The sequence below is a fragment of the Takifugu flavidus genome, chromosome 5, assembly GCF_003711565.1.
Source record: "Takifugu flavidus isolate HTHZ2018 chromosome 5, ASM371156v2, whole genome shotgun sequence".
Lineage (NCBI taxonomy): Eukaryota > Metazoa > Chordata > Actinopteri > Tetraodontiformes > Tetraodontidae > Takifugu > Takifugu flavidus.
The window spans coordinates 692,667-715,050 of record NC_079524.1 but is presented as its reverse complement, the minus strand read 5'-3'; the positions used below and the strand labels follow the sequence as shown (position 1 = coordinate 715,050).

The following is a 22,384-nucleotide window of genomic DNA, read 5'->3' as shown; positions in this document are numbered from 1 at the left end:
GCAGCCCAACCTCCCCCCCCCCCCCCACTAAATGGCTTCATTTTATGGAGCTCTGGGAGTGCTGCTGCTACTGCTACTGCTGCTACTGCTGCTGCTGCTGCTGCTGCTGCTGCTGCTGCTGCTGCTTGCTGCTGCTGCTGCTACTGCTGTGCTGCTGCTGCTGCTGCTGCTGCTGCTGCTGCTGCTGCTGCTGCTGCTGCTTGCTGCTGCTGCTGCTACTACTGCTGCTGCTGCTGCTGCTGCTACTGCTACTGCTGCTACTGCTGCTGCTGCTGCTGCTGCTGCTGCTGCTGCTGCTGCTACTGCTGCTGCTACTGCTGCTGCTGCTACTGCTGCTGCTGCTGCTGCTGCTGCTGCTGCTGCTGCTGCTCTGCTGCTGCTACTGCTGCTGCTGCTGCTGCTGCTACTGCTACTGCTGCTACTGCTGCTGCTGCTGCTGCTGCTGCTGCTGCTGCTGCTGCTGCTGCTCTGCTGCTGCTAGTGCTGCTGCTACTGCTACTGCTGCTACTGCTGCTGCTGCTGCTGCTGCTGCTGCTGCTGCTGCTGCTGCTGCTGCTCTGCTGCTGCTGCTGCTGCTGCTGCTCTGCTGCTGCTGCTGCTGCTGCTGCTGCTGCTGCTGCTGCTGCTGCTGCTGCTGCTGCTGCTCTGCTGCTGCTGCTGCTGCTGCTGCTGCTGCTGCTGCTGCTGCTGTGCTGCTGCTGCTCTGCTGCTGCTACTGCTGCTGCTGCTGCTGCTACTGCTACTGCTGCTACTGCTGTGCTGCTACTGCTGCTGCTGCTGCTGCTGCTGCTCTGTTGCTGCTACTGCTGCTGCTGCTGCTGCTACTGCTGCTGCTCTGCTGCTGCTGCTGCTGCTCTGCTGCTGCTGCTGCTACTGCTGCTGCTCTGCTGCTGCTGCTGCTGCTGCTCTGTTGCTGCTACTGCTGCTGCTGCTACTGCTGCTGCTGCTACTGCTGCTGCTGCTGCTACTGCTGCTACTGCTGCTGCTGCTCTGCTGCTGCTACTGCTGCTGCTGCTGCTACTGCTGCTGCTACTGCTGCTGCTCTGCTGCTGCTGCTGCTGCTCTGTTGCTGCTACTGCTGCTGCTGCTGCTGCTGCTGCTACTGCTGCTGCTGCTGCTGCTGCTGGCTGCTGCTGCTGCTGCTCTGCTGCTGCTGCTGCTTGCTGCTGCTGCTACTGCTGATGCTGCTCTGTTGCTGCTACTGCTGCTGCTGCTGCTACTGCTGCTGCTGCTGCTACTGCTGCTACTGCTGCTACTGCTGCTGCTACTGCTGCTGCTGCTGCTGCTGCTGCTGCAGCTGCTGCTGCTGCTACTGCTGCTGCTACTGCTGCTGCTGCTGCTGCTCTGCTGCTGCTGCTGCTGCTGCAGCTGCTGCTGCTCTGCTGCTGCTGCTGCTGCTGCTGCTGCTGCTGCTGCTGTTACTGGATCGTCATTTTTGGTGCCTTGTTCATCATTTGATGCTGCAAAACGTTGAAAAGAAGGAAGACTTGAGGAAACAGTCCTATGTGGAGGCATCTGCTGCATCTTCTATCGAGCAGGTGTCATGGTCCTATGAAGGTGAAGGATTGATGGGCTGCTGGTGGAGATCTACTGTAAAACGTTACAGTAGATCTACAGTAAATTAATTTAGTTTGACCAGATTAACCTTCAAGCTCACACTGTTAGATAAGGATGGGTTAGGGAGGGAGGAGAGAGAGGGGGGAGAGGGAGGGAGGAGAGAGAGGGGGGAGAGAGGGAGGAAGAGGGAGAGAAGGAGGGGGAGAGAGGAAGGGAGGAAGAGAGGGGAGGAGAGGAGGGAGGAGAGAGGGGGGAAGAGAGGGGGGAGGAGAGAGGGGGGAGAGGGAGGGAGGGAGGAGAGAGGGGGGAGAGGGAGACAGGGAGAGAGAGGGGGAGAGAGGAAGGGAGGGAGAGGGGGAGTGTTGTCCAAAGATGGATGACAGTATAATCAAAGAGAGATGAAGATTACAGCAGACGTGCAATTGTTCCTCCCCCATTGTTCCTCCCCCATTGTTCCTCCCCCATTGTTCCTCCCCCTCCTACCAGCTACTCTCCTACCTAGTACAATGACAATTTCCATCTTAATGCTGTAGTTTCCCTCCCCCACCGTTCTTTTACCCACTTCATCTCTTCCTCATTGTTCTTCTTCCAGTCACGGCCACAAGGTGACCCTGCAGTGACCTGTGACCACAGGTGACCCTGCAGTGACCTGTGACCACAGGTGACCCTGCAGTGACCTGTGACCCGTGACCACAGGTGACCTGCAGTGACCCTGCAGTGACTCTGCAGTGACCTGTGACCACAGGTGACCCTGCAGTGACCCTGCAGTGACCTGTGACCACAGGTGACCCTGCAGTGACCTGTGACCACAGGTGACCCTGCAGTGACCTGTGACCCGTGACCACAGGTGACCCTGCAGTGACCTGTGACCACAGGTGACCCTGCAGGGTCACCTGTGGTCACAGGTGACCCTGCAGTGACCCTGCAGTGACCTGTGACCACAGGTGACCCTGCAGTGACCTGTGGTCACAGGTGACCCTGCAGTGACCTGTGACCACAGGTGACCCTGCAGTGACCCGTAACCACAGGTGACCCTGCAGTGACCTGTGACCCGTGACGACAGGTGACCCTGCAGTGACCCTGCAGTGACTCTGCAGTGACCTGTGACCACAGGTGACCCTGCAGTGACCCTGCAGTGACTCTGCAGTGACCTGTGACCACAGGTGACCCTGCAGTGACCCTGCAGTGACCTGTGACCACAGGTGACCCTGCAGTGACCCTGCAGTGACCTGTGATCACCATGATGCAGAAGCATCCCAGCACCATCTGCTGCCGAGGGGATCCCATTCCAGTCCACCCCCGTTCTTTCCATCATGTGACGAGTGGGTCCCAACGACCCCCCCCCCCCCCCCCCCCCGGCTGATCTGCTGTACGAGCTTCAGTTTTGGATGTTGACTGAAGGTTTGACCCTTCACCCTCACTAGTGACCTTGCAGAGGAAAGGTCGTGTCCGCTGCGTTTCAATTGTCCAATGAGCAGAAAGAAAGAGGAGGGCTGGAGGTGGGGAGGGGAAGAGGTGACGCACACGTGCCGACCAATGGAAACGTTCCGTGGGGAGAAAAAGCAAAGCGCTCAAATCTATCGTTCAGCACCGCGAGCGTGACGTGGGGAGAGGAACGCCATGGTCACGCTGCAGTGGGCTGCACTGATTGGAAAACATTCATCTTCATTAAAAGCTCCGTGCTGATGCTGCCACGTGCACGCTGAGACCAGCAGAGGCCCCCTGAGCAGGTCCAGCGCACCGGGAGGACGGGACAAACGTCTTCATTTGTTGTGGACATGATTGAGAGAGAAGCTGGTGGTTTCAAACATCATTCTGTTGTTTGTTCATGGAGAAGAAAGAAGCAGTTCTGCTTAAATCTAACGTGGAGTTTCCACATTTTGTCATGAGGAGAATTTGGTGCTGGTTCTATTTGAACAGCAGATTTCTCTGTGGGCCCGACAGGTCCAGCCTTCAGCCGTTCACGTATTTCAGTGCTAACTCCACTAAATCCCCTCCTCTTCCCTCCCCTCAGGCCTCATCAGCTCATCAAATGACGGTTGAACCATTTGTAACTTTAAAGGGAATTTTTCAGCTTGCTAAGTGACTGCGGAGCTCACTGACGACTTCAGTAAGTGAAGGTCCTCCGAGGCTGATTCCATGCTCCGAAATACCTACGTCTAGAAATGTCCTACGTATAAGCACATATAAATATGTTCGCCTTGCAAATTTGGAATGTTGCTTTATTGCTTTTCAGATCAAGCACAAGAGATAAGAAAATGACTGAGACATGGACTTAAAGAACACGATGAAATAAGCTCAATAATCCTGCAGTCTTCTGCTCCACTCGCTGCCTCACACACGTGCACGCTTCCTTCACTCCCAGGCAGTCACTGTAACTCAGCGTCTTCAGCTTTCTAACCGCACATCCAGAAATATTAAAACAACCATGGGCTTTACCCAAATACTCCTGGTCCAACCCCGCCCAGACCCCTGGTCTGTGGACTATGTGTTCACCTTTGGGAGACCTTCACCTCCCCTAAGAAGGTCACGTTTAACATGATGCGGAGCCACAAACATAGACATCACCTTCCACCTGCAGCGTAACTGCTGTGAATAAAACGCTATTATATTTAGCATCGTGCTTTGACTATACACGTGCACTAATAGACGTACACGACATCTGTTCCAATCACCTTCAGGATCAAGTGTGTAAAATCAATAACTGCAGACTGATTTTTTTCCCACAAAGAGAAAAATCATTTGAATGCAAGAGTCATTCTGTGAAATGCAGCATATGATGGTGGAGGGGGAGTTATGGGGTGGAGATGTTCTTCAGGAATTAGCCTCGGCCTCCAAGGGCCTGTGAAAGGGGCTCTTATTGTTCACCATTCCGAGACACTTTCATGCCCCCAACTGTGTGTGAACAGCTTGGGGATGGCTCCTTCCTGTTTAATAGTGCACGTTAGTTCACAAAGCAAGGTCCTTAAAGATGTGGATGAGGGAGTTTGATGTTGGAAGAACTTGCCTGTCCTCTCTGAACCCGATAGAACAGCTTTCATTGGTAGATATCTTCACGTCTCCATAGAAACATCACTGCTCAAATCCTCTAACCACACCTGAGAAAACGGACTTTAGAGGCCTGGATGGAGCCACGTGGCTTCGGGCCGTGACTGGAATCATGCGATGCTTCGTTTAGCATTCCCATTCTCAGCCGTTCCTCCCTCTTCCCTCTTGGATTTAGTCGCCTACAGTCGCACAAATATGTGGCTCATGCTGATTGTACACCATGATTAGAGGAGGACCCCTGTGATGCCCATCAGCTAGATAAATGGGAAAGCACTCCCGGAACAGTGCACAGGACCGGATCGTAGCAACAATGCACTTGCACGCTATAGAAGAAGTTCCTAGTTCCAGAAAGAAGACCTCATTTATTATGTTATGCTTCCTTTGTCTTCCATTCCCTCTCATGTCCCTTTGGCTTCACTTCTAACAAGACAAGTGTATTTTCCAGGGAGCTTCTGGAATAACCTGACACCATGGAAGGTAACTTTAATCCCAACCAGGGAACGCTAACACGCTATGCATGCATCAGTCTTTTTTATTGACTCGTCCATCTGGTGTGGACAGCTTTACATCTGAGACATCTGTTCCCTTTCCTGTTGCTTACCTGCAGAGCACTTTCATGGCTGCTTCATATCTGGCAACAGAGCGCACGTGAGCGTGTGATTATCTGGGCGCCACAGATCAGTGAGTGACGCTGCCATGTTCACCTCTGCTGTATTCAGTATTTAGCAGTTACCAATGTTATATTTAACTCATTTTATCTACAACATTCCATAAGAATAAAATAAAACTGGTCAATGGATCCTTGATCCCTGATCCCAATCCCAGATTGGACGCTAACGTGTAACCCTGCCATCTTTGCTAGCGCTGAAATGTTTGTGTTTCCCTTATTGGGATCCTGTTTCTTGCCAGTTAAGTATGTTCTTCAGGGTTGAGATTATCCAGGACACTAATAGTCGAGAGGGTTAGGGTTGATGTGCAAATATTTGATCTAAAAGTGAACAGAGACGAGCAGGTTAAGCAATTTTACTGGTGTTTACTTTCCATTACAGCAGCAGCAGCAGCTTCTTTCTCTCCATACTTTCTGATGGCCTCGCTCGCTCGCTCTCTCTCTCTCTCTCACACACACACACACACACACACAACTGACTGAGTCTCTCAAGCTCTCTGCGGGGCAGTAGGAGTGTGTGTGTGTGTGTGATGGAGCCTCTTGGCAGGATGCACGTGGGCTTTAATGGACTGAAGGTGGAGCCCATTTCGTCCTCAGCTTAATCAGAAAACATCAACTAAACCTCTCTTGCAACACATAAAAGATGAAAATAGACACAATAAACGTTTCATAATTTGGAGACTGACAAATTAGGTTTGTCCCTCTCTTTCGTGCTTTGATGTCTGTTTATTATTCCTTTCAGGGATTTGACTGATGAAAGAATGTGTAAGAAAGACGGACTGACGGGAGAAAAGGGGCAGTTTTAGCATTGATTGCTCAAATGTTTTCCATTCAGCTGATGCACGTGTAGGTTTACGTGCATTCAAACGGGACCTACCAGCTCCTTCTTCTTCATACACTCCATGAGAATGATGAAGAGGTGTTGGGCCTGCGTGCGGCTGTAGGTGAACGTCTTCTGAATGGTCACCAGCAACTGGTCTCTCAGAGATTCGTTAATGATGCTGCAACGGTAGATAATTTGGGGGCGGGGTCAGAGAAGTAAAGACAACATGAGTCGCGAGCATCAACAGGGTTCAGATCATTTTCATTCGTGCTTTAATCTTAAAGCAACAACATTTAAAAACACACAGTTTGTCCTTCAACTCAAAGACTGTGAACTTCTGAACGCTTACCCGCCCTCCTCAGCATATTTGTGTCCAAAGGCCAAGATGTCTGAGGCCCTGCCGCTGCCATCACAAACCACCACGGGGACCGGAGGTGTGTCCCTGAGGTACTCCAGTACGATGGAGATGACGTTGGGGCCCCCCTCTACGATGAGAGCCACCACGGGAACGCCCTGACCGATGCCTGCGAGAGAGGGAGAGAAGGAGAGAGCAAGGAAATGCTGAGAAAAGAGGAAAAACCCCGTCAGTGTCACGGCCACGTTAGCGAACTCCGACACACGTTTGCTCAGGGAAGCTGCAGGATCGTTTAGGAGTTCTGGGATCAACTAGTGAGCAAGCTGCTGTTCCCGTACTCACCAGGTAACAACTGAAACCTGGATGTCACATAGAAGCTGAATAGTACATAGAAAAAAATACACACTTTTCCTGAATTTTTTGAACCTTGGAAATTTGCTTTGCAGCCAGCAATGAGCCCCCCCCCCAAATAAATAAATGTTGGGATTCATGATTGGCTGTTAAGAAGCTTAATGTCAAACTCATTTCTGTCATCTGTTTGTCCTAGAAGTTCCTCAGACTGGAGCTTTTTCCTAATCTCCCATTTCCCTCCCTAAACAACCCGGCTATGTCAACTAGACCCAACTAGACCCAACTAGGCCCAACTAGACCCAACTAGGCCCAACTAGGCCCAACTAGGCCCAACTAGACCCAACTAGACCCAACTAGACCCAACTAGACCCAACTAGACCCAACTAGGCCCAACTAGGCCCACCTAGAGCCCTGATGAGGTGCTGTGGTACCAAGATGTTAGCAGCAGACTGTTTAACTCCTGGAAGATCTTCCATTATTACACACAGAGGAACCTTCACTCATGATGAGCCTGTTTATGCTAGTTTATCTGCACCAGTTCTGCTAATCAGGGCTAGTTGACAGTCATCATGGGGGGACGATAGCGCCGTAACACTGGCCCCCCCATCTGGAGGACACGCGGTAGAGCGCCGTAACACTGGCCCCCCCATCTGGAGGACACGCGTAGAGCGCCGTAACACTGCCCCCCCCCATCTGGAGGACACGCGTTAGAGCGCCGTAACACTGGCCCCCCCATCTGGAGGACACGCGTAGAGCGCCGTAACACTGCCCCCCCCATCTGGAGGACACGCGTAGAGCGCCGTAACACTGGCCCCCCCATCTGGAGGACACGCGTAGAGCGCCGTAACACTGCCCCCCCCATCTGGAGGACACGCGTAGAGCGCCGTAACACTGGCCCCCCCATCTGGAGGACACGCGTAGAGCGCCGTAACCCTGGCCCCCCCATCTGGAGGACACGCGTAGAGCGCCGTAACACTGCCCCCCCCATCTGGAGGACACGCGTAGAGCGCCGTAACACTGGCCCCCCCATCTGGAGGACACGCGTAGAGCGCCGTAACACTGCCCCCCCCATCTGGAGGACACGCGTAGAACGCCGTAACACTGCCCCCCCCATCTGGAGGACACGCGTAGAGCGCCGTAACACTGCCCCCCCCATCTGGAGGACACGCGTAGAGCGCCGTAACACTGGCCCCCCCATCTGGAGGACACGCGTAGAGCGCCGTAACACTGCCCCCCCCATCTGGAGGACACGCGTAGAGCGCCGTAACACTGGCCCCCCCATCTGGAGGACACGCGTAGAGCGCCGTAACACTGCCCCCCCCATCTGGAGGACACGCGTAGAGCGCCGTAACACTGGCCCCCCCATCTGGAGGACACGCGTAGAGCGCCGTAACACTGCCCCCCCCATCTGGAGGACATGCGTAGAGCGCCGTAACACTGGCCCCCCCCATCTGGAGGACATGCGTAGAACGCCGTAACACTGCCCCCCCCATCTGGAGGACATGCGTAGAGCGCCGTAACACTGCCCCCCCCATCTGGAGGACATGCGTAGAACGCCGTAACATTCCCCCCCCCATCTGGAGGACATGCGTAGAACGCCGTAACACTGGCCCCCCCATCTGGAGGACACGCGTAGAGCGCCGTAACACTGGCCCCCCCATCTGGAGGACACGCGTAGAGCGCCGTAACACTGGCCCCCCCATCTGGAGGACACGCGTAGAGCGCCGTAACACTGCCCCCCCCATCTGGAGGACACGCGTAGAGCGCCGTAACACTGGCCCCCCCATCTGGAGGACACGCGTAGAGCGCCGTAACACTGGCCCCCCCATCTGGAGTCCAGCCCAGAACAATAGTGCTGCAGCCTCTGTTTATTTTTGAGTCTCATTTTAATATCAGATGCCATCTTTTCTTTTTGAGTCTGTGAGATAATGTCTCAGCTAAATTGCCCTTAATTGCCACCTTTAAGCACCATCACCCATTATGAGCTTTTCACAAGGAGTGCAGATATATTTTCAAATATGTTTGTTTCCATTCCAGTCGTCCCGACCTCCTCCTCCTCCTCCTCCTCCTCCCATTTCCCTGCTGACGCGTCCAATCACGCGCTGCTTCTCCTCCGTCCTCTTCACTGTCTCTACAACGTTCCCACTTTTATCCAAGACGTTGCCTCTGACTCCTGTATCCATGGATCTTCTCTGACCTGAACCCTTCTAGACCTGAACCCTTCTAGACCTGAACCCTTCTAGACCTGAACCCTTCTAGAGCTCTGCATAATTCAGAATGAAAGCTTAGCCCCCCCCCCCCCTCCACCCCCCCTCCACCCCCCGCCGTTCTCAAACATGCAGGATATGAGCACATTCAGATTAAGTGCTTACATATTGTACGCTCTCCACACACACACACTCACACACACACACACACACACACACACTCACGCACACACACACACACACACACCACACACACACACACCACACACACACACACTCACACACACACACACACACACACTCACACACACACACACACACACCACACTCACACACACACACAACACACACACACACACACACTCACACACACACACACACCCCTTTACCTCACACAGCCCTACAACAGGGACAGTTACATAAGGAGAATATTTTTGGGGACCTCGCCTACGTCAAAGTGGCAAAACGTCACAGTGTCGCAACACATCACATGACCATACCTCAGCAATGATGAATGAAGGGGGGGGAGTTGGGGTTGGGGGGGGGTCCAGATGAATGAGACTGGGTTCTTCCATTTTCGCCCTCTGTGCTCTTACCTGCATGTGTGGGTCTGAAAGTGACCCGATTAGCACTGATAGTGGAGCTAATTAGTCACAATGATTCAGTCAGGGCCCAAATAGCTGCAGTCATGGTGGCTCACAAGTAGTTTAAACTAGTAGCTTTAAACTAGTAGCTTTAAACTAGTAGGTTCAAACCAGCCTGTGGTTAAGATAGAATTTTGACTTCTAGCACTCATGGATGTAACTCACCCAAACACACACTGTGTTAGCCAACGATAAGAGATATAATATTGAATACACACACACACCCACACTCACACACACCACACACACTGTATTAGCCAACAATAAGAGATATAATATTGAATACACACACACACACACACACACACACACACACACACACACACCTACACACACACACACACACACTGTATATGCAGCCTAATATACAGTTACAGTTTACATTTTGATTACATTTTACATTGAGCTACTGTATAGTTTAATACTCACTCTATATACAGTAAAATACCTATATGAAGTCTATATACAGTTTGTATTCTAAGGTGTATTCTGCAGCCCCCCCCCCCCGTGGCTCAGGTACCTGACACCCCCACATCACCTCACTGTCCCTCATAGTGTCAAACCGATGCTGCAGCTCCTCTCAGGAGGGAATCGACCCTGAATAAGTGAGAAGAGGCAGCGGAGGAGGTGGTTGGAGAGATTGGGGGGGCCACAACCTGCTATATTTATCCAGAGAAGAAGAACGGAAATGGGGGGTGGGGGGCACTCTAAGCAAGACACACGTAATATCCTTAACTGGTTGTAATTACAGAGAGAGGATTCGCTGTGGGGGGGGGGGGGGGGGGCTGCATCACTGTGTGTGTGTGTGGGGGGGGGGGGTTGCATCACTGTGTGTGTGGGGGGGGGGCTGCATCACTGTGTGTGTGTGTGTGGGAGGGGTTGCATCACTGTGTGTGGGGGGGGCTGCATCACTGTGTGTGTGTGTGGGGGGGGGGGGTTGCATCACTGTGTGTGTGTGTGGGGGGGGCTGCATCACTGTGTGTGTGTGTGTGGGGGGGGGGGTTGCATCACTGTGTGTGAGGGGGCTGCATCACTGTGTGTGTGTGTGTGGGAGGGGCTGCATCACTGTGTGTGGGGGGGGCTGCATCACTGTGTGTGGGGGGGGGGTTGCATCACTGTGTGTGAGGGGGCTGCATCACTGTGTGTGTGTGGGGGGGGCTGCATCACTGTGTGTGTGTGGGGGGGGCTGCATCACTGTGGGGGGGGGGGGGGGGCGGCTGCATCACTGTGTGGCCTCTTAAATCCTCTTAAGTGTGCGTCAAGGACAGGAGGCTCCTGCAAACACAAAGCCTCTAGTTAGCCTAGTTAGCCTAGTTAGCCTATTTAGCCTAGTTAGCCTAGTTAGCCTATTTAGCCTAGTTAGCCTAGTTAGCCTAGTTAGCCTAGCCTCTAGTTGTACAGTGGCCTGAACATCAGGATACAATGTGGGGGCCAATTTGGCGGCTTAAACATTAATGCTGGTCACATGCTGATGCATGGAAAATTGTGCACCTCCACAGCAGGATTATGGGATGGCTACACACCAGGGAACACTAGAGGGGAGATCACACACATCTGGCGGCATCACACACATCTGGCAGCATCACACACATCTGGCGGCATCACACACATCTGCCGGCATCACACACATCTGCCGGCATCACACACATCTGCCGGCATCACACACATCTGGCAGCATCACACACACATCTGCCGGCATCACACACATCTGCCGGCATCACACACATCTGCGGCATCACACACATCTGCCGGCATCACACACATCTGCCGGCATCACACACATCTGCCAGCATCACACACATCTGCCGGCATCACACACATCTGCCGGCATCACACACATCTGGCAGCATCACACACATCTGCCAGCATCACACACATCTGGCAGCACGTCTGTGTGAACCTGGGCTCGAACAGAACCAAAAGCCTGCGATCATTCGTAGCCTCCAGCAGAACCATCTTCTCCAATTCCTATATTTGTCCTCTTTGCTGAGATATTTCAGGGTGAAGAATGTTGAAATAAACCGTTGGATAAAGAAAACTACAGACATGTGATGTCTAGTGAATAACAACACACACATGCAGATCATGTTCATTATGAACAGCCACTTATTTAACTATAACACATTTATCTAACGAACATCTTTATCACGTGCAGTTAGATTTTAAACACGTGCAAGAATTTGTTTGGGAAATGGGTCTCAAATGTGGAGGAGTGTTTTAGAGTCAGTCACCAACCGAGAAGCCCCTCTGAGAGGGTTAGGGTTAGGGTTAGGGTTAGGGTTAGGGTTAACCCTAACCCTAACCATGCTAACGCTAGCTGCTATAACACTGTGCCGCATCATCCCACTGGGTGAAGCTGCTGTTTGAACATCAGCATACGTGCAAATACCTTAAACCACAAGGTGGATGCAAAGAAGCAGAAGAAGAAACCAGAACACCAGAAACGGCTGCAAAAGAACTTGAAGCTTTTGTTCTGATGCACAAGGTCATTCAGGGTCGTAGAAAGAGTTCAACGGGAAACTCTCTTTAATATTTGGAATAAAAGCAGCGGATTATTTTGGTTTTGAACCTCTAGAGTGGAAAATATCAGCCAACGCCTTGTAACAAACTGAAAGTTCTGGTCAGTTTAAACTCTCAGGTCATCTTGACCAAGATATCAGACAGAAATTTATGGAAAGAACTGTCCAAGTGTTTAAATGGGTGGTCTGATTCTGCTGGGTGATACTCACGTCTAATGAGATGAGATAATGAGTTCGATAATGAGTTCGATTCAAACAAATTCTGGAAGCCATCCAGAAAAAGCTGACGTTGAAAAGAGGTCGGTTGATGCACAACGACCCTCAACGCATCTCAGATCCACGATGGATCATCTCAAGCTGAAGAGGCAAAAGCTCTTTATTGTCAGTATCCATTTATCAAAGCTTCAAGGCCCGACGCCCGAGTCCTGAGGCAGCTTCAGCTGAGCTCCTAATGGGACACAGACCCTCTAACCCTAACCCTGACCCTAACCCTGACCCTAACCCTGACCCTAACCCTGACCCTGACCCTGACCCTGACCCTGACCCTAACCCTGACCCTGACCCTGACCCTGACCCTGACCCTAACCCTGACCCTAACCCTGACCCTGACCCTAACCCTGACCCTAACCCTAACCCTAACCCTAACCCTGACCCTGACCCTCTAACCCTGACCTGACCCTGACCCTAACCCTAACCCTAACCCTGACCCTGACCCTGACCCTGACCCTGACCCTGACCTCTAACCCTGACCCTGACCCTAACCCTGACCCTCTAACCCTAACCCTGACCCTGACCCTGACCCTAACCCTCTAACCCTAACCCTGACCCTGACCCTGACCCTAACCCTAACCCTCTAACCCTAAACCTAACCCTGACCCTGACCCTGACCCTAACCCTAACCTCTAACCCTAACCTAACCCTGACCCTGACCCTGACCCTGACCCTGACCCTCTAACCCTAACCCTGACCCTGACCCTCTAACCCTGACCCTCTAACCCTGACCCTAACCCTGACCCTGACCCTCTAACCCTAAACCTAACCCTAACCCTGACCCTGACCCTGACCCTAACCCTGACCCTGACCCTAACCCTCTAACCCTAACCCTAACCCTCTAACCCTAACCCTAACCCTCTAACCCTGACCCTCTAACCCTAACGCTGACCCTGACCCTAACCCTGACCCTAACCCTGACCCTGACCCTAACCCTGACCCTGAGCTTGACCCTGACCCTGACCCTGACCCTCTAACCCTGACCCTGACCCTAACCCTCTAACCCTCTAACTCAAACCCTGACCCTGACCCTGACCCTGACCCTGACCCTGACCCTAACCCTCTAACCTGACCCTGACCCTGACCCTGACCCTAACCCTCTAACCCTGACCCTGACCCTGACCCTGACCCTCTAACCCTGACCCTGACCCTGACCCTGACCCTAACAACAGCTGGTTCTGGTGTAGGAAACAGGGCTGCAGCTGTAGATGCAACATCAGGAAGTGAAGACCCCAGTGATCCCCTTGGTTATTGGGCCTGTGGCCCCAGAGCTGAGAGTGGCTCCGCCACAGACGTCTGACAGTGTTACAGTTTTTCCTGAATTTTCAGGCTGAAATGTGACATTTCATTGTTTTATGGAGGAGGAAGCCACATTGTGGGGCTCCTCGGGACGAGGCCCTGCCAGGCAGGACTGTGGAGAGCTGGGCTTCTGGACTTAAGGAGGATTTTCTGAGCAGTCATGCAGCTCCTGCGACATGACAGCCAATAATAGCAGAGAAGCTGCTCCTGCTCTGGGCAGATGTGGAACACGCGCTCTGAATATCACAACATGCACATTTTAGTGAATTTAAAAACAGTTTCCGGAGCAAAAGAGGAAATTATCTCTAAAAACAAAGCTAAAGCTGCACAAGTGTAGCCTGTGCTGCAGCCTGGCCCGATCACCCAACCACCAGCCTGGCCCGATCACCCAACCACCAGCCTGGCCCGATCACCCAACCACCAGCCTGGCCCGATCACCCAACCACCAGCCTAGCCCGATCACCCAACCACCAGCCTGGCCGATCACCCAACCACCAGCCTAGCCCGATCACCCAACCACCAGCCTAGCCCGATCACCCAACCACCAGCCTGGCCCGATCACCCAACCACCAGCCTGGCCCGATCACCCAACCACCAGCCTGGCCCGATCACCCAACCACCAGCCTGGCCCGATCACCCAACCACCAGCCTGGCCCGATCACCCAACCACCAAAGGTGAGGCTGGAAGGAGCAGGTGGAGAACCACACGCCCCGAAAACAGGAAGTTCCAGGACGCATGAGCAGACCTCCTGAAACATCACTCATCGTCCTCCCCTTTCAAGTTCAAGGTCAACGGGGTCATTTGGATTTGAGCTCCATGTCCGGGATGCTGCGGTCCTGCTCTGACTGCTGCCTTCACTCTCACAATGCCAGGGCATATAGGGTTATAGGCATATCCTGCCCGGGGCAATTAATCTGCTGACCAAGGTGCTTCAGTCCCTTTAAATCTGGCATCTTAGCATTGACATTTTGCATTTTCTCTTCTATAAAGTCTCCTGTAGTGGTCAGTTAGACAGCATAAACATGCATTCACCCTAGCGTAGGATGCTAGTTAGCATTAAATAGCAGCAATAGCAACTGTGTATTATCACTGACAGATGACTGGATGACAACTGGGCAACCCTTTGCCTTCCCAGCCCCTTTTTGTGAGTCCAGGCATAGGATAACAAAGGGAAGTCCATAGGTCATGTGACTGGAGGATGAGAGAGAAAAGTAGACAGTACGTGTCGGTCGCCCCTTTTAGATGAATGTAGCTCGTCATTTTAGTTTGACATGTTAACAAGTTTAACACTTTACAAACGTGCACGTGTGACCCGTGTGAACCTCCAATGATTCGGTAACGGGCTAACGCTAACGCTAACCCTTACAGTCCAGTCAATCAGAATATCAGCCAAACCCTGAAGACAAGATTAAAACATTCTATGGTGACTCCAAAAGAAGGTCTGGACAAATAGTTGGAGGTGATTTTTGGTCCAATCAGATTTGTTTCTTGTCCACTAAGCAGCTCTCAGAAACAGTGCATGTGACTTGTATCAGAAGCTGTGTATATATATACATTTAAGCTTGGACGCACCACATTTGGTCTCTAGTTGGTTTCTAGGGTTTCATATGGAAACTGCAAACAGCCAGATGCAATGTGACAAGATCTGCGAGCGGAATGAGCCACCCGTCACAAATGAGGGACAATCGTGCATGAGCGAAATGTGACTTGACACATTTGGAGATGGCGAGATGGAGCGCTAAAGAAGCACAGAAAATAGGGAGTCTCCGGAGATTCAAAGTTACGCAACAGCTGATTATACTACACAAGTGCCTGTAAAAAGCCGGTTTTATGCATTAAAGCAGACGAACGCAGAGCTGCTCCGGGATTTGCACCTTAAGTCTGAGCAGAAGAAGAATTGTGTTGAGACGTGGCATCAGCCTGACTAACGAACGCTCCGTCCAATAGAATCAAGTGACAGTTAGTAGCCATGTTTATGATGTTCTGACAACTTCAGGTTTATTTGGGCCTCCAGAAACCTCGTCCACCGCTGCTCATGTGATTAATCCTCTGAGATCGACCAAAAGGGGAGAGCAAACCACAAATGGAAAAACTATTTCCAATCAAAATTAAACATTCCACTTACAATATGTGCTGAATGTGAAGACCTGTAAGTAACGCGACCGGATCTGCTGAGGATATGAACCTGAGCCCGATCAGCCCACAGCTGCATGGTTACACTTCTGTTGTGCTGTATCCGTCTGCTGGGTGATTACCACATCTTCCTGTTGGCTAGCCTGAACGCCTGAACGCCTGAAACGGGGATCTTTACTTACGCGTGTTGATCTTCTGCAGGGAGATGTGTTTCTCCAACTGCCGCCGCAGCTTGACCTCGGCGCCGTACTTCCCCGTGGTGCCGTTGTCTGCCAGGATGAAGTGTGAGTGGAGGCTGTTTAGGACCGTCAGCTTGCTCAGCGGGTTGGACATGGTCTGATACGGACGCACGACCTAGCCGAGGAACGTAACATGAAAGAGAAGAAAGGCAGCACATGTGACTCCGCCCCCACTTCCAGTGTCCAAAGAACACTGGAAAATAGTGACATGTTCATATTTTCAGGTTCTCAAGAGCAAACTGACAGTTGGGATGCGCTCAGCCTGAAGGAGCCTAAATGAACATATAAATGAATAAAATACACCAGCGCTTAGCGAGCTGAGCTACCGCCGCTAATCATCGCTGCTTCTCTGGGTTTGGTGGGACACAGGGAAGCCCGTCTGGATGGTTCGTTCAATCAAGCAGTGATGGCAGAGACTTTAATGCTCCTGAGTCTCACGGGGCTCCACCAGCTGCCCACTGAAGGAGCGCCGCTCTCAGGCGGGAATCGCTGACTCAGCATCAAAGAGAACCGGCGGATCGGCGGATGGTACATGACGTGTTCTCCAATTACACCAAACACGTCATGTCAGCCCAGACCTGCTGTTCCAGGTGACAAACGCACCATCTCCACACGACCAACACTGCAACGGCTTTGATCCAGGGTTGGATCCTGCTGGCAGATCCAATTAATTCACGACTCAGACGAGGTGGCATCAGCCCGGACGATGTTTGAACAGTCAGCTGGTTCCCTTCCTTCACTCACGTCTTTGCCAACAAGGTCCTCTTGATTCTCCACGATGCCCCACGGGGCGATGCCAATGGTGCAGATCTTTCCTCTTGACTTGGAGGCGTGGTCTTTCAGAGCATCTCCGACATGGCGAATCACCCCTGTTTGAGTTCAGGCACAAATATGGAGGAGGTTAAAGAGGCACGTGAAGTTTGAGAGTGTTCTACCGAAGAACACAAGGTGCCAGGGGTGCTAGTTTAGCATTGGGATTTAGCATTTAGCATAGAGGTAATACATGCCGTCACATGGGCAAAGCCACGTGCACGGGCACATGCAATATTCATGTTCATAAATTGCTGTTTAAGTTTAAAAATAATCATAGCACCAGAAACAGAGGGAAGAGGGAGAGAGGGGGGGGGGAGGGAGAGAGGGAGGGAGGGAGGGAGAGAGGAGAGAGAGAGGAGGGAGAGAGAGAGGGAGGGAGGACGGAGAGAGGAGGAGGACGGAGAGAGGAGAGAGAGGGAGGGAGGGAGAGAGGAAAGAGAGGAGGGAGAGAGGGAGGAGGGAGGAGAGAGGAGAGAGAGGAGGGAGGAAGGAGAGAGGAGAGAGAGGGAGGAGGGAGAGAGAGAGGGAGGGAGGACGGAGAGAGGAGAGGAGGGAGGGAGGGAGAGAGGAGAGAGGGAGGGAGGGAGAGAGGAGAGAGGGAGGAAGGAGAGAGGAGGGAGGGAGGAGGAGAGAGAGAGGAGGGAGGGAGGGAGGGAGGGAGAGAGAGAGGAGGGAGGAGGAGAGAGAGGAGGGAGAGAGGAGAGAGGAGGGAGGACGGAGAGAGGAGAGGAGGGAGGAGAGAGAGAGGAGGATGGAGGGAGGAGGGAGGGAGGGAGGGAGAGAGGAGGAGGGAGGGAGAGAGGGAGGGAGGACAGAGAGAGGGAGGGAGGGAGGGAGGGAGGTGCCATCTAGAGCCGACCCTCGGTCCTCTGTGGTCAGGAGTTGGGGCCATCTCATGCCGTGACTTCACTGCTGTTTGCTCCTGACATTCATTGTTTCACCCCTCCAGCCTCACCCATCCAGCCTCACCCATCCAGCCTCACCCATCCAGCTCCACCCCTCCAGCCTCACCATCCAGCCTCACCCATCCAGCCTCACCCCTCCAGCCTCACCCATCCAGCCTCACCATCCAGCCTCACCTCTCCAGCCTCACCCACCCAGCCTCACCTCTCCAGCCTCACCCACCCAGCCTCACCCCTCCAGCCTCACCCATCCAGCCTCACCCATCCAGCCTCACCCCTCCAGCCTCACCCATCCAGCCTCACCCATCCAGCCTCACCCCTCCAGCCTCACCCATCCAGCCTCACCCCTCCAGCCTCACCCATCCAGCCTCACCCATCCAGCCTCACCCATCCAGCCTCACCTCTCCAGCCTCACCTCTCCAGCCTCACCACTCCAGCCTCACCACTCCACCCTCACCCCTCCACCCTCACCCCTCCAGCCTCACCCATCCAGCCTCACCATCCAGCTCCACCCCTCCACCCTCACCCCTCCAGCCTCACCCATCCAGCCTCACCCATCCAGCCTCACCCATCCAGCCTCACCCCTCCAGCCTCACCACTCCAGCCTCACCACTCCACCCTCACCCCTCCACCCTCACCCCTCCAGCCTCACCCATCCAGCCTCACCCATCCAGCTCCACCCCTCCACCCTCACCCCTCCAGCCTCACCCATCCAGCCTCACCCATCCAGCTCCACCCCTCCAGCCTCACCCATCCAGCCTCACCCCTCCAGCCTCACCCATCCAGCCTCACCCATCCAGCCTCACCCCTCCAGCCTCACCTCTCCAGCCTCACCACTCCAGCCTCACCCCTCCAGCCTCACCCATCCAGCCTCACCCATCCAGCTCCACCCCTCCAGCCTCACCCATCCAGCCTCACCCCTCCAGCCTCACCCATCCAGCCTCACCCATCCAGCCTCACCCCTCCAGCCTCACCCCTCCACCCTCACCCCTCCAGCCTCACCCCTCCACCCTCACCCCTCCAGCCTCACCCCTCCACCCTCACCCCTCCAGCATCACCCCTCCAGCCTCACCCATCCAGCCTCACCACTCCACCCTCACCCCTCCACCCTCACCCATCCAGCCTCACCCCTCCACCCTCACCCCTCCAGCCTCACCCCTCCAGCCTCACCCCTCCAGCTCCACCCCTCCAGCCTCACCCATCCAGCTCCACCCATCCAGCCTCACCCCTCCAGCCTCACCCATCCAGCCTCATCCATCCAGCCTCACCCATCCAGCCTCACCCCTCCAGCCTCACCTAACTGGACTCTGTTTCATGGATTATCTCTCAATATTCTGCGTCAGTGTTTTTGCATTTTAAAGGTTTAACAATCAAAAAATTCACACACAATTACAAAGAAAACGGTTGGATCCCCCCAAGATGCTCATTTAATGTATAGAATGCACGTTTGACCACCTGCTCCACAGAATCCTATAGTGTCTGTGAATGTCAGTGATTCCACTGTCCTGCCCTCAGTGGTGATGAGCTCACCTGTCCCAGGTGTCTGGAGTCATCTAATAATAATTAATATCTCAACAATTAACAAAACCCCGTCTAATCGTACTTTAGCAGTATATAAAAAGAGCAGTTATCAAGACGTGTGTGTGTGTGGGGGGGGGGCTGTAGATCACCTGTGTTGACCCCTCCTGTGAAGATCCAAGCCCCCGTCGTCATGGCTGCCTTGATCAGCCCTTTGCCAAAGACCTGTTTGAGTTTGGGCTGCAGTTCAAAGTTCTGCAGCCCCCCGTGGACCGAGATGAGCAGCTTGGGGAGGTCCAGCTGCCACTCCTTGGTCATCAGGTGGAGCAGCAGGTCGGGCTTGGTGTCATAGGACACGCGCACGTACTGCAAACAGACAGCACCTGTCACTAATAGACCAGTGTGTGTGAGTGTGTGTGTGGATCAGAAACAGAATATAATCAGAATAAACAGTAGCACGTTGGTGGAAAACTCAGCTGAATTCACAGTCATCAGCCAGATCCTCCTCTGACCTCCATCACGTCTACATTCATAATCTATCATTACTATATCATTACTCGCCCTAATGTTGGGATCTATAAAACAATTGGAAGAGCATCTAAAATATACGAGATGCTCGGAGAAGTGAAGCATAAATCTTCCTGCGACGCCTCCGGACCAGAACACGGCGCTGAGGACCAGCGGTCACAGACCAGCGCCGGTGTGTGTTCACTAATCTTGGCACGTGGGGTGCACGACACGTTCTGGTCTGGGGTGACTGTCACTCAGAGCTGAGCTCATTTTAGCCCTGAGCTTGGAGGTGAGGGTGAGTTTGTCCCGGAGTCACCATGGCTTTGTTGGAGTGTCCTCCTCCCTGGAACTCAATGGTGCCGAAGGCGTCCGTGGGGCTGAGCTGCGTGTGCTTGCTGACGGACCACTTCTCCAACAGGCTGTCATTTTTGGCCAAGCGCTCCGTCTTGTCATTTTGGCTGGAGGAGATGCCAGGGGGCAGGCCCACGTGCTGGCCTATCAGACGGCCACAGCAGCACCTGGACAGGAGGCCACACAACAATCACACATGAGGCAGCGGAGATCAGCTGGAACCAACAAGCACAGAGCAGCGTGTGATGTCTACGTCCAGCTGTAATGGACGGACATGGGGTTTGTCACCTGAGTTGTGCCCTTTGTTCACTCTCCCCAGCAAAGATACACACCCTTATTCACTCCAAAGTTATCTTAATGTGCTGGATATTCCTTTTGGTTCTGGCCCAAGTGTGGAAGCATTCAATGCAGGGTTAGATGAGGGTCAGGGTTCGAGAAGATGAGGCCTGGAGAGGGGAGGAAGGGGAGCCGAGGGCGGACGAAAGGGCCTTCCCCTTTCACGGTTACACATTCCGACACTGCTAGACTCAAGTCATTAACTTAACTAATTGCCTTCCTCACGTGCCCTGGCCCCTGGGAGCCAAGGTTGGAGGTTTTGGGTAATGGCAGCTTGTTAGGGAGCAGCTAGCAGTGATGCTAATAGAGGTCAGCGTGATATTAGGCCTGTTCTCAAAGGTCAGCAGTGAACAGGGAGCTGCTGCTTCACATTAGCTGATTCACTCACAGCTTTCATCTCCCCGAAACATAGATCCCGTCTCCCTCTTCAGGTCCATACATAATATGTGCAGGTGTGACTCACCTATGGGGGTCTTTGGCGCTCACTATGATGTGAACACATTCCCTCTTGCTGAACGCTCTTTCTATCCACGATTTCTGTGCCTATAGAAACACAACAGAAGAATCGTCATCACTCTTGTAAAGGAACCCCTCAGGCAGACGTTGGGCCCCTAACCCTAACCAACGTGGATGGTTGTGCTTTAAGAACCGACGTGGTCGCGCTTTAAGAACCGACGTGGTCGCGCTTTAAGAACCGACGTGGTCGCGCTTTAAGAACCGACGTGGTCGAGCTTTAAGAACCGACGTGGTCGCGCTTTAAGAACCGACGTGGTCGCGCTTTAAGAACCACCGTGGTCGCGCTTTAAGAACCGACGTGGTCGCGCTTTAAGAACCGACGTGGTCGCGCTTTAAGAACCAACGTGGTCGTGCTTGTGTGTCGGAGCACAGAGACACGATGTGGATATTACAGAAATATCTGCCATATAAACAAGCTTTATATCTTAGCAAATCTGAATTTACATATATTCTAAAGGATCATTTACACATTGAATGGATTCACAGGTGATTTGGATTAGAGGCAATAAGGCTGTATGTGTGTGTGTGTGTGTGTGTGTGTGTGTGTGTGTGTGTGTGTGTGTGTGTGTGTGTGTTGTTGGATATCACATTACAAACCATTTGTAAAACTGTGTAAACATGAGTGAGGCACATCGGGTCAGTACCAGCAGCCTGCTGGTCGTCTGGGTTTGAAACCTTGCGTTAAAGATGGCAGAGCTTTGAACATAAGTGAAGGTGTGGGGCGCCCCCCACCCTCAATATTCAGGTCTGTGCACCCAGGAAGCCCATGATGGGATTTGCCTCCAGGCGTCTGTTGCCACTTGCTTCCAACTTTAGTTGTGGATCATCTAGAAGCAACGTGTTCCAACACAACAAAACTCCAACGACATTCCCAGCCTCCTCCCCCAGTCCCCCACTTCCATCCGAGATCTTCTGTGTTATTGGCTCTGGCAGGAAGCTGAACCAGGAACATTTTCAACCCTCAGCCGGAGTTCTTTCCTCCTTTTAGATTTAGATTTCCTCTTTTTGTTGGATTAATGACTGATTAATGAGATTTTTGTTACCCTTCACACACACACACACACAGTATTAGTGTTAAAATACCCAAAACCTGAGTTGCAAGACATGACTAATCTACAAGTTCTCTAAAAGTTCTCTCATTTTAGCATTTTCAAAAGGAAAAGACAATAATTTAACTTGTATTTAATGTTTTTACTCTGTGGTTCGGTAAGTTGATGCTGATGATTTCAGCTTCCTCCTGGATGCTCCTTGCTGCTTCAGGAGGTCTGAGGCAGCATCGGGAGGTTTCTTGGCAAAACAGCACCACAACAGAGGTCTACAATCGG

General features: G+C 52.8%; 1 protein-coding gene across 7 annotated transcripts in view; it reads right to left on the bottom strand.

Annotated features, from left to right (window-relative positions):
* The window catches only part of trpm3 (transient receptor potential cation channel, subfamily M, member 3), a 73,178-nt gene that overhangs the window by 26,342 nt on the left and 24,452 nt on the right, over positions 1-22,384 (bottom strand). For all 7 annotated transcript variants that reach the window (XM_057032402.1, XM_057032399.1, XM_057032398.1 and 4 more), the window contains exons 2-8: positions 21,007-21,086; positions 20,173-20,374; positions 19,499-19,712; positions 16,858-16,982; positions 16,057-16,228; positions 6,445-6,619; positions 6,150-6,273 (exon numbers count right to left, since the gene is read on the bottom strand). In XM_057032402.1, the coding sequence (XP_056888382.1) occupies positions 6,150-6,273; positions 6,445-6,619; positions 16,057-16,228; positions 16,858-16,982; positions 19,499-19,712; positions 20,173-20,374; positions 21,007-21,086 (1,092 nt within the window). The remainder of the gene's footprint in view (positions 1-6,149; positions 6,274-6,444; positions 6,620-16,056; positions 16,229-16,857; positions 16,983-19,498; positions 19,713-20,172; positions 20,375-21,006; positions 21,087-22,384) is intronic.